The sequence below is a fragment of the Schistocerca piceifrons genome, chromosome 1 (assembly GCF_021461385.2).
Source record: "Schistocerca piceifrons isolate TAMUIC-IGC-003096 chromosome 1, iqSchPice1.1, whole genome shotgun sequence".
Lineage (NCBI taxonomy): Eukaryota > Metazoa > Arthropoda > Insecta > Orthoptera > Acrididae > Schistocerca > Schistocerca piceifrons.
This window is the reverse complement of record NC_060138.1, coordinates 869598077-869610835: the sequence shown is the minus strand read 5'-3', so window position 1 is coordinate 869610835 and position 12759 is coordinate 869598077. Positions and strand designations below refer to the sequence as shown.

The window sequence follows — 12759 nt, the reverse complement described above, 5'->3', positions numbered from 1 at the left end:
TCCTGCCTCGGGCATGGATGTATGTGCTGTCATTAGGTTAGTTAGGTTTAAGTAGTTCTAAGTTCTAGGGGACTTATGACCTCAGAAGTCCCATAGTGCCCAGAGCCATTTGAACCATTTTTTGTAATGTAACTACAAAGTATTTACACAACTAAGTCACATATTTGCACAATAGTTTTGTAGCCTCGAAATGTTATTGATAGTAGCTCTGATGGTCTCCATAAGTTTTGTTGAATACTGTACGTTAAAGATCATATGAAACGACAAGGGGACAGGGAACTGACACACGACTGTAACACATCTAAACATATGAATAAAAATGCTCACTTAATAAAACCTCATTTTATTTAGAAAAAAAACTTTACTAATGCGAGTAGCAATTTCGTACACGATTTAAGTCCATCATTTGTAGGATAGTACGCTCGATTTTCCATGAATTTCTACAGTATATGCTTCAAAATATTGCTTGCTGCAAAACTGAAGAGTACCAGTATCTATAGTTTTATATACCTCCTTAGTGGCAACTTCTTCTTCAACTTCACTTTCGGTCGGGTTTGTTCTTCCTGAATAACTATGAATTCTCACTTCTTCCTTCTTCTAAATTCTTACTTCAAGTGGCCGCAGGGAAACGAAACAGACATATACAGCCACACTCAATACCTAGCCAAAAATTAGTCGCAGTTAGGCAGCCATATTGGCATACATAGCCGATTCGTTGCAAGCCATATGTCAGATTGCTTGGCAATAACGAGCGAACAGCGACCGATCGCTGCGATCTGATATTTCCACACTCCCGTGCGGTACGCGGACAGATTGCGGAACCTGCTGCGATCCGTCGCTTCTGTGTGCGCCACTCTATGTCACTCAGCATTTAAAGAAAGAAAAAGCATTTTAGCAGTGTCAGGCTGAACACGGGTGTTTGCTTTGTGCATGACTAAGCAAAGTCCTTGAAGCATCAAGATTAGATACGCACGGTTTCTTTATAAGCGCAGCCGGCAACGAGTTGCACAGAGTCCCGCACACTTTGTTGGACACGTAGTTTTCACGAGAGTCAGTTATGGGTGTGAAGTTCCTGAAAAAGGGTAAGTGGAGTATAACATGGGATTTTAAAATCTTTCGATCAAGGCCCCAATGCAGTTCCACTGCACTGAAGTATTATTGGAAGTAATTTTTGTATGCATGAGCCTAAAGTTTCGGTGACAGAAACGAATACCGAAGCTTCGAGGAATAAAATCTCAGCATACGCCAGAGAATGCGTAATCTGCCCATTTTTACGTTTTTATTCTCAGTATTACAATTAAGACGAATAATACTAGCTTGATGCTAATTTTGCATTCCTGCTAGTAATGACACATCTTTGTTCCATCACTTACTAGTATTATAATTTGGTTTTGGAAATGATATGACAGACAGCAGAAGCTTAATGATACTCTTTTGGTTCTGTACTTCCGTGTTATTTTTCTCTATTGTGACTATTTTCTTTCTTTGCTTCATTTTAAAGACAGTTTTTATTCAGTATACGAATCGGAAATATTATCAAAATAATCTTGCATATCTCCGTTTTTCTATACGTAGCGTTATCATCGACATGCAGTCTGAGAGTGATGCTTACCTTCCTTTGTTAACACATATACGGTTAACATTGATGATGTTGAACATTCACTGACCAATGTGAAAAGTTCTATGAGTCAGTCACATACTGTATTTGTAAAAATATTCCCTTTCATAGCAGCCTGGTTATCAATCGAAAATGTACATCGACAGATGCCTTTCGAAATTAACCTGTGGTCTTGCAATTACTGTTTGCAAGATATGGTGTATAAAACGAGCAATAAGTGTTTTACGCCAGTGCTCTTCTTGAAGTGCTGATTCTTTGTGAGAAAATTATCTTCCTTCAGGAATATCAGAATGTTCGAAGTACCGTATTTAGTAGGATCTGGTAAAAGACAGAAACTAAGAATTTGACCTGTAATTCTGTTTATCCGTTTCGTTTTCTACAACGCAAGTTACGCTCTCTATATAAGCGGCGCATGACAATTGCAGTGACTTCTAAATCAATAAAATTGTACTAAGAAAGGGGTTAAATCCGCAGCGTACTGATTGTCAAGTTTAACAGCAATTCATTTGAGGCATGGCACCTTAGTCGCTTTGAATTTTCTAAATTGTATTTTGATATGCAGAATTTAATTCTCGGCTTCCTGGTACCTTTAGCTTCAGCATCAGACAGATCCACATGAGACTGAACAATGGGTATGCATGAGTTAAACTGCTACCTGTAAGTCCAGTAGCTCATATGACAAAACGTTAGTTTCATCGCCAGGATCGAATTGGAAATGGTTATAGGATTCTTCCAGCTGTAAGAACTGAAATTTCTTCTGTCGGTTTCATACTAATCTGGTTTGTTTCTGTTTCCGTAACATTCTACGTATGGTAGAATTAAACGAAGGCGCTTTCTTGCGTTTCTTATTATCTTTTGGTACGCTTTCCTCTTATCGCTTTGGGACTTGATAAGCCTTGGCCTCCTCAAGAAAATGTCTCCGTACTTCTGTTTTCTTTTCTCTTGGTAGGTCCTTCCCTTCTGGTTAAATACAGTATACCTTTCACTACTCCTTTCGGCATCCAGTCATCTATCATCCTCTTCATACGTCATACACGGGGTACACTCTGATATTTAATAAATATTACCAAATCTTTCTCTTGTGTAAGCTGTTGTAATTCATGATGCTACCCGATTGTCCAGCCCTCTGCATATCTCACAGGCCCATTGATTTTGCACAGCATTTTTCTTTCAAATGGCCTTATGTTGCTTATGTCCGCCTCTGCTGTAGGCCTAGTCCACGAGCCTGAATCATATCTACTAAGTGAACATACAGGGTAATAATATACTCTTAATTTTGTTAGTCGTATGATCAGAGAATTGTTAAATACCAGTAAGTTGGCATAAGATGCTGTATTTCCTGCTTGTATTCCCTTTCTGATATATTGCCTCATAACATTTTCATTGGTTGAAAGATACACTGATAATAGAAGCTGCTGATACATTTAAAACATATTTAGATGCTTTCAGATCATGTAGTGTTCTCCTAGCGTTAGAATTGGACGATATCGTGTATTTTGTATTATTTTCCTTTGCAGTGAGTCCTTATTTTGGTCCATCGTTTTTATCTAGACAGATTTTTTGATGTTTTTAAGCTTTTTCCATAGTTCTTCTAAGATTATTGTATTTGGTCTAAATGCTCTGACTTCTTTTTTTAAGAAGGAAGTCTATGACTGTCCCCACCAAAGTAGTGTAAGCATAGATTTCCAGTCAACAGTAGACAGTCAATCACCACTACCATCGGATGGTTGTGATATTTTTATGCTATTTAATTCAGGCTGTTTTCTAGTGTCTCAACGAATAATATGCCTGAATATGAATATGACAGCCTGCGGAGGCAACCGACTGTTAACATTAGACTCTTACATCTGGTTGTTTGTGTCCATGTGTTTTCTCAGGACTCGCTATGTTTCTGCACACACCAGCTTTACAGGAGTCTAATCTGCTTTTCGACGTTCATTTTACTGTGTGTTGAATATAACCTAATTTTTAGTTCGTGTTTCAGTCAAATTACAATCGCTAGAACAATGTGAGGATGACTGCTTTCTTGGAAAAAAAAAACTATTTTCTGGGACTTACTGCTAACGCTGTAGCACTTACAGGCGAGTATTTCAGTATTTTCACTTCCCAGATTTTATATGCGTTCGATATCAGTAATTGCATTCTAAGATATTGAGTTTTCGTCAGTGGATCTCGATTTTTCGGGTAACCCTACGATACACAGTATTCCTCAAGTGCGTTCCACAACTTCGCTGCCACCTGAGCGGACGCTTCTGATGCACGGTGTGGGCTTGCTTTATCCAGGACAGTTCTACAAATCTTCACCCTTTGGTACAGCTCGTGGAATCGTGATCAGAGAGCAGACAAACCCTCTGGTTAAGACCTTAAACGGCTTCACATCAAATGACGCGGATTAGTTCCATGCAGTGCTGCATTCGATAGGCAAGTCCAAGATCCCAATATAGTTTGAGTTTATTCGTGGCGGCGCTGGCTACCGATAGTGATAGCAGATCCATGTTGTTTGAGCTGCGTCTCTCTAAATCTGCATCTACATGACTACTCCACAATTTACACTGTTTCTCTACCGTTTCACTCTAGAACAGCGCGTGGGAAAACTGAACACTTAAATCTTTCCGCTCGAGTTCTGATTTCTTATTTTAATATGATGATCTTTTGTTGCTATGTGGGATGGTGTAAAAAATATTTTCGTAATCAGAGGAAAAAGTTGGGGGTGAAATTTCGTGGAAAGATCTCTCCGCAACGAAAGACGCCTTTATATTAATGATTGCCACCCCACCCTGCCTGTCATATCCCTACACTCTTTCTCCCATTTCGCGACAGTACGAAATGAGCTGCCTGTCCTTGGACGTTTTCGATGTCCTCCGTCAATCCTCTGATAAGCATTCAATACCGCACAGTGATACTCCTTAGCAGAGGACGGACAAGCGAACTGTAGCCAATCTCTTTAGTACTGCAGCCTTTAAGTATTTTGCTAACAAAACGCAGTCTTTGTTTTCCCCACATAATTATCTTTGTGTTCATTGCAGTTTAAGTTATTCGTAGTTATAATTCCTAGGTAATTAGTTGAAGTAACAGCCCTTTAGATTCGTGTAGCCGAAATTTAACGGATTCTCTTCAGTACTCACGTGGACTCATTACTTCGTGAGAATAAAGTGCTAGCTGTGTTTCACAAGAATTAAGTATCCTGAATCTGTGCTGATTGTGTGTCAAAAGCTCGTTTTCCTAGAGGTAATTCGCAATGTTTGAAAACGTTATATGTACCAAACCCCAACTGCAAATGGGCGTCAGTGATTTGGCTCTATAATTTATCGGACTACTTCTACTTCTTTTCTTTGGTATTGGTGAGACCAGCGCAACTTTATAGTCTGGAAGAGGAACACAGCTCTTGAAGGCAGTTACGGGAGAGCAACCGATCGTCCGTTTACCATACTCCAGGATATTTCGACAGGACACCGGCCTACCGTCCTCGCGTGAGCCATCTAAGAGCGAAGAAGACTGATCATTCTGCAATTTATTAGTGGGCTGAGTGTATTGTGCGCATGCGTTAAGTTCGTGGTGACACATTGGCCACACTACTTGGCGAGCAGCGCCTACGCTGGTGAAATTGCGGTATTCAGCTGTCACCAGGATTGGCCTTCGCCGTAGCTCTAGGCGTTCTAGGTCGTATTCGTTTATAGCTCTAATTCACAGTAATAAGGCAAGCAGTCGCTGTTTAACAGTCGATGTTTTTCCTGTTCTCGGCGGCCGACGAATTCGTTGGCAACTTGTGTTCCTGGAACTTACTTATGGTTTTCGATCGCACTAGACCAGCGTGTTCGAGGGACTGTTGTCGCCTATCGCTCGAGGACAGGAGGAAACGTTATCGCGCGAACGGCAGAATCGCAGTGTCAGTTACTATAGTATTTCGACAACTGCAAAAAATTTTCGTCTTCAGGTACTACTGCGGCATAATTCACTCTCTATGGTGGAAGGATATATCTCGGCGAAAGTTTTTTGTCCTTCAGACGCTTTTTTGAAAATTGGTTGTTAGTTTTCTTACTAGTTCGTAGCTTTTAGTTCGTCATGACCGTTTATGCATTAAATTATTTGTCAACGTTGTTGATTTACAATTCGTGAGCGTAGATCTGTATTGCAATATTAGCTTAGTCTGTTTAGTAGTTCCTCATTTAAGTAGCGTGCATTTTCGTAGAATTTTTGCGCCAGTTTCATACACATGTCCTTTAATTGTTCTGATTCCGCTTCAGAGTATAGCTTACAACTGCAGTTGGAAAGCTGTGTGGAACATGGAGAGTTCTTCTTAGAGCTCGATGTATACGGTTTGTACACCCTGAAGGACGGATTTTGCGACAGGTTCGCACACAGGATACGCATTTTCAAGCATTGAGGATGAGGCTGCAATATGACCTTAAGTACGCTCTGCTCCCCCCCCCCCCCCCCCTACCACCCTTCCTTGTCGTTGGTCGTTGCACAAAGCGCGCTGTCTGCATTTCCTGGAGGCGGATGGTGATATTTCTTGAGGCACTACATGCGAAAAACCCAGTGTCATCAGTATATTGTACTCGTGAGCTCCTCTCTTCCTTTGACTCAAAAAAGAATATGTTAAAAGTTGCGTTCCAAACAGCAAACGCCTAGCAACTGATGAGAACTGCAAAATGCGCAACATTTCCAAATAAAATTAATAAAGTAGGATAGTTGAGTACCTGAAGACGACCAGTATTTATAACTGAAACTGAACAAAGTTTATTTTACGTAATAAAATTGCATTCACTTGCGAATTGTGGCCTCAAAATAAAAGAACTAAAATAAGACCAGTTTTGACAAGAACAATTCGTCTACAAGGTCCATATACGAGGGCTGTTCAAAAAAAAAAAAAAAAAAATCCCGACAATTCCTAATTTTGAGCGTAATTTCGTGTCTTCCAGCGATATGCGGTTAGCGTCCCTGCACACGCCTTTGTTTAATGTGTAACTGCCGGGAGTTTCATTCTTGTATGTCTGTTATTGTTCATTGCTGTATTGAGTAGAACGTTGTGTTTAAGGGGCAACGCGTCTGAATTAAATTTTGCGTGAAGCTCAAGAAAATCTTTACACAGACACACCAAATTACGCAGGACGCCTATAGTGATGAGTGCTTAAGCCGTACTCGGTGTTACGAATGGTTCACATGGTTTAAAAATGGCTGGACGGAAGTTAAAGGTGACCCTCGTTTAGGACGCCCTTCGACGTCTATCGGCGGCACTCACGCAGGAACGTCAACGAAATTGTGCGTGCCAATCGAAGACCAACTATCCGAGAGATTGTAGAAGAATGTAACATTTCAATTGGATCCTGTCATGAAATCCAGACACAGCATCTTGAAATGCATCGTGTTGCCGCCAAGTTCGACCCTTGGCTCATCTGTCAAGACCTACCATTCTTGTCGTGTGCTTGTTCTTGCAAGGTCAGTAAGCAATATTTACGTCACAGCAAGCAAGAGTGGGAAAATGGGCGTAAGACAACTACCACTATAAATGAAATGAGCGTTTGGCGCCATTGCCCGGGAGGCCACTTGCGGGGCCGGTCCTGCCGCCTTGGTGCAGGTCTTATTACATTCGACGCTACATTGGGCGACCTGCGCGCCGGATGAGGATGAAATGATGATGAAGACAGCGCAATACACAGTCCCTGAGCGGAAAAAAATCCCCGACCCAGCAGGGAATCGAACGCGGACCCGTCGGACGGTAATCCGTCACGCTGACCACTCAGCTATCGGGGGCGGAATCTAGAACTATACAATAAGTACTACTTTTGGCGAATAGCTAATCAAAATAACGTACTTCTCCTTGATTCCTGGTCTGTGTACAGAATTCATACTCCTTTGGAGCAAACTATTCCTCCTGAAAAATGTGTCACATTGCAGTTATATCACCTGGAACTCCTGGACAAATTCAGCCTTAAACAATAGCTAGTTTCACGATAATATCCAAGCCAGACTGTTTCGCGTTCGGTTGCATGTCATCACATTCCATCAATTCTCATCACCCCGTTGCTTCAATATTATTCCACATGCATTTCTTAGGAGTGGATGCCTATCGGAACGTCCTGCACGGCTTGTAACTCCCAAGAAGTTCGCCGTCGATCCTGATGGTGCGAACCTTGGTGATCATTGTAACGCCCCATTTTTCATTCGGTCTTCATGGTGCAAGTTAATGTCTTGTTTTGAGCATTTCTCGAACGTCGTCAATGTCTATTTTGTGAAATTTAATACCTTCATCCCTTAGAAATTAATCTCTGCACCTTCCGGAAACTCATTTTCTGTCGCCCTCCTGATGCACAAGGTGGATCATTAGCAGCTAAAATTTTTTCTGTCATAATTGTTAACACAGTACTTTCAGATGAGCCTTATAAAAGATTCAACTTGCGACCTTGCACTCAGGGGGTTCCTTGTGAGTTGCAAATTTCACCTGAAGCATCGTTGGTGAAAATCATTGGGCTTATGTGCTGACTTTTGTGACATTTTTCACGTCTCTTATGCACGTTGGCAATTGGTAGGATTTTAGAGGCGTAAGCCAAAGCTTTGTCGAAATAACTATAGAGTCTAATTTCCATACGGACTGCACTTGTTGGAAGACAACAAAGACTTTCCCACTTCTACTGCTGATGTCTGCATCCTACACCCCCTTTATTAGAGATAAAACTTCCAAGATACGGAAACTGGTCTACATCTTATTGTACCGTCGGTCACAGATTAATTTGAGTAGATACGTTTCTGCTTCTTTCGCAAATTGTTTTGATCTTATCGCCACTTATTGTTTTCGATATAGAACTGCTCACTCCATCCAGCATAGTAGTCATTAGTGGTAAACTTATGAACATTATTTTTAGCTTAAGTAATTCTGATGTTGACTGAATGGCCTTTAAATTGTAGGTGTAAATTTGGACTGTAAATTAACATTAAACCACCTCACAGAGTTTTTGTTTATGAAATTCAGAGAAGTTACGTATACCTCGGCATTAATTTTTTTGATGCACTACGGCGTCAACCACCTATCATCGCAATAAAGATTTTATGAACGTCTTACAAAGTTGGGTGAAAAAAGGCTTTTATACAATGAAATATTTCATAGACTGTACAAAAGAAGGCCTAAAACTTCGACTTTTACTGTATGTAAATTTATGTGTCAACTGATATGTTATTATGGTTATCAATATTACTATGATTTATAGTTATGTAACTTACACTGAGCTTAGTTCTCAATATAGTATTTATTGTTATGAAGGTTACATTATTTTACGTAGCACTGTGCGTTAGTTACTTTGTACAAACTATGATGAGATCGACAGCATGTACGCCGCTAAAAGATGGATAGATAAACTTAAAAACTGAAAATCAAATTAATCAATAGATCACTAACGTTAAAAGCATCTGACCTGTACAGTAACACCTCTGTTGTTTGACACTTCGACTGTTTTCAATGCTAGAAGACCTTGCCTCGACAATATCAGTTAACACTAAGAGCATATATATCATGTGCACATTAGATATTGGTTATCTGACAATATTATGTGTTCTTAGTAAGTTATATGAATTATATATTCATTTCACCAAATTTGGTACGTGTATCCAAGACTGCCAAGCAACAATTCTGTGCAGTTCTGTGGCGGGAAAAACCACCTACCTATTATAGTTCAGGAGATAAGACGTTATAAACAATGAGACGGGTGAAAAAATGCATCATCATGCATGAAGTTTAAATTTATTACTTCCGTGCTACTAATTCTGTTCACAATAAATTGCACAGATAGTATCCAAAAAATGGTTCAAATGGCTCTGAGCACTATGGAACTTAACATCTGAGGTTATCAGTCCCCTAGAACTTAGATCTACTTAAACCTAACTAACCTAAGGACATCACACACATCCATGCCCGAGGCAGGATTCGAACGTGCGACCGTAGCAGTCGCGCGATTCCGGACTGAAGCGCTTAGAACCGCTCAGTCACTGCGGCCGGCGATAGTATCCACGTATGCCGCTAAATGCACCTACAAAATTATATCTTGGTAACACATATGATTCAGGAGATGTGACGTCATTAAACACTGAGGTGCGGAAGGAACTGTCGCATTATGCATAAAGTTTAAATTAGCACTGCTTTGCTACTCACTCTATTCGCAACATATTTCGCAGATAATACCCACAAATGTCGCTGAATGTACATACACATATACTTCATTACCCGACACATAGTTCAAGAGCTATGACGTCTTAAGCACTGAGATGCTTGAAAAAATGCCCCATCATGCGTGAAGTTTTAATACATTTATTCTTTACTACTAAGACACTCATACAGTCAGCTTAAGGCAATCCCCGACACGTGGCAGTCCTTTTGACAGTTTTAGACTGCGAAGCGCAAATGGTTGTAGGCGAAAACAATAGCCGTCTATACATCTATGAAGAGGTTCTGCCATAGAGACGTTTACAATATCGGGTTGTAGGCAAGCGAAGCAGCTGTATTTATACATTTGTACATTAAGCATTATTTTTTTGTGACTGCTTCCCTACGCACGAACCATGGACCTTGCCGTCGGTGGTGATTGGGGAGGGGGGGGGGGCGGGAGGGCTTGCGTGCTTAAGCCTTACCGTAGGTGCAACCACAATGGAGGCCAGACAAACGTGTAATTTCCTGAGGAGGGGCAGCAGCCTTTTCTGTAGTTCCAGGGGCAACAGTCTGGATGATTGACTGACCTGGCCTTGTAACATTAATCAAAACGTCCTTGCTGTGCTGGTACTGCGAATGGCTGAAAGCAAAGGGAAACTACTACTGTAATTTTTCCCGAGGGCATCCAGCTTTACTGTATGGTTCAAAGATGATGGTGTCCTCTTGTGTAAAATATTCCGGCGGCAAAATAGTCTCCCATTCGGATCTCCGGCGGGGACTACTCAGGAGGGCGTCGTTATCAGGAGAAAGAAAACTGGCGTCCTACAGATCGGAGCGTGGAATGTCAGGGGGCCGGTAGGTTAGAAAACTTAAAAAGGGAAATGGATAGGTTAGAGTTAGATATAGTGGGAATTAGTGAAGTTCGGTGGCAGGAGGAACAAGACTTCTGGTCAGGTGAATACATGGTTATAAACACAAAATCAAGTAGGGGTTATGCAGGAGTAAGTTAAATAATGGATAAAAAAACAGGAGCGCTGGTAAGCTACTACGAACAGCATAGTGAACGCGTTATTGTGGCCAAGATAGAAACGAAGCCCATGCCTACCACAGAAGTACAAGTTATATGCCAACTAACTCCGCAGATGACGAAGAGATTGATGAAATGTATGATGAGATAAAATAAATTATTCAGATAGTGAAAGGAGACGAAAATTTAATAGTCATGGGTGACTGGAATTCGGTAGTAGGAAAAGGAAGAGAAGGAAACGTAGTAGGTGAATATGGAATGAGGGTAAGGAATGAATGCGGAAACCGCCTGGTAGAATTTTGCACAGAGCATAACTTAATCATAGCTAACACTTGGTTCAAGAATCATGAAAGAAGGTTGTATACATGGGAGCACCCTGGAGACACTGGAAGGTTTCAGATAGATTATATAATGGTTCGACAGAGATTTAGGAACCAGGTTTTAAATCGTAAAACATTTCCAGGGGCAGAGGTGGACTCTGAACACAGACTACTGGTTATGAACTGTGAATTGAAACTGAAGAAACAGCAAAAAGGTGGGAATTCAAGCAGATGGGACCTTGATAAAGTGAAAGAACAAGAGCTTGTAGAGAGTATCAGAGACAGCATTAGGAAACGATTGACAAGAACGGGGAAAGAAATATGGAAGAAGAATATGAAATAGTGAAGGCAGCAGATTATTAAGTAGGTAAAAAGACAAGAGTTAGTAGAAATCCTTGGGTAAGAGAAGAAATATAGAATTTAGTTATGAAAAGAGAAAATATAAAAATGCAGTAAATGACAAAGGCAAAAAGGAATACAAAGCCTCAAATAGAGATCGACAGTAAGTGTAAAATGGCTAAGAACGGATGGCTAGAGGATAAATGTAAGACTGTAGAGGCATATATCACTAGAGGTAAGACAGATGCTGCCTACAGGAAAATTAAAGAGACCTTTGGAGAAAAGAGAACCGCTTGTATTAATATCAAGCACTCAGATGGAAAATGAGTTCTAAGCAAAGAAGAGAAAGCAGAAAGTTGGAAGGAGTATGTAGAGGGTCTATACAAGGCCGATGTACTTGAGGATAGTAATATGGAAATGGAAGAGGACGTAGGTGAAGACGAAATGGGAGATATGATACTGCGTGAAGAGTTTGATAGAGCACTGAAAGACCTATGTCGGAACAAGGCCCCGGGAGTAGACAATATTCCATTAGAACTACTGATAGCCTTGGGAGAGCCAACCCTGACAAAACTCCAAGATGTGGTGAGCAAGATGTATGAGACAGGCGAAATACCCTCAGATTTCGAGAAGAATATAATAAATCCAATCCTAAAGAAAACAGGTGTTGACATGTGGGAAAACTACCGAAATATCTGTTTATTAAGTCACGGCTAAGAAATACACTACTGGCCATTAAAATTGCTACACCAAGAAGAAATGCAGATGATAAACGGGTATTCATAGGACAAATATATTACACTAGAACTGACATGCGAATAAATTTTCACACAATTTGGGTGCATAGATCCTGATAGCCTGTGTTCAGTACACAGAACAACCACCTCTGGCCGTAATAACGGCCTTGTTACGCCTGGGCATTGAGTCTAACAGAGGTTGGATGGCGTGTACTGGTACAGCGGCCCATGCAGCTTCAACACGATACCACAGTTTACCAAGAGTAGTGCTCGGCCACCATTGACCAGACCTTTTCAGTTCGTGAGAGATCTGGAGAATGTGGTGGCCAGGGCGGCAGTCGAACATTTTCTGTATCCAGAAAGGCCCGTACAGGACCTGTAAAATGCGGTCGTGCATTATCCTGCTGAAATGTAGGGTTTCGCAGGAATCGAATGAAGGGTAGAGACACGGGTCGTAAAACATCTTAAATGTAACGTCCACTGTTCAAAGTGCCGTCAATGCGAACAAGAGGTGACCGAGACGTGTAACCAATGGCACCCCATACCATCACGCCGGGTGATACGCCAGTATGCCGATGACG

General features: G+C 41.0%; 1 protein-coding gene across 2 annotated transcripts in view; it reads left to right on the top strand.

The window, feature by feature from the left end:
• Window positions 1–992: 992 nt before the first annotated feature.
• Window positions 993–12759, top strand: part of LOC124716155 (pyrimidodiazepine synthase-like) — a 134334-nt gene continuing 122567 nt past the window's right edge. Inside the window, exon 1 of one of the 2 annotated variants that reach the window (XM_047243151.1) lies at window positions 993–1082. In XM_047243151.1, coding sequence (XP_047099107.1) covers window positions 1058–1082 — 25 coding nt within the window. In that variant the 5' untranslated portion in view covers window positions 993–1057. The remainder of the gene's footprint in view (window positions 1083–12759) is intronic. The other variant, XM_047243150.1, reaches the window with a different exon arrangement.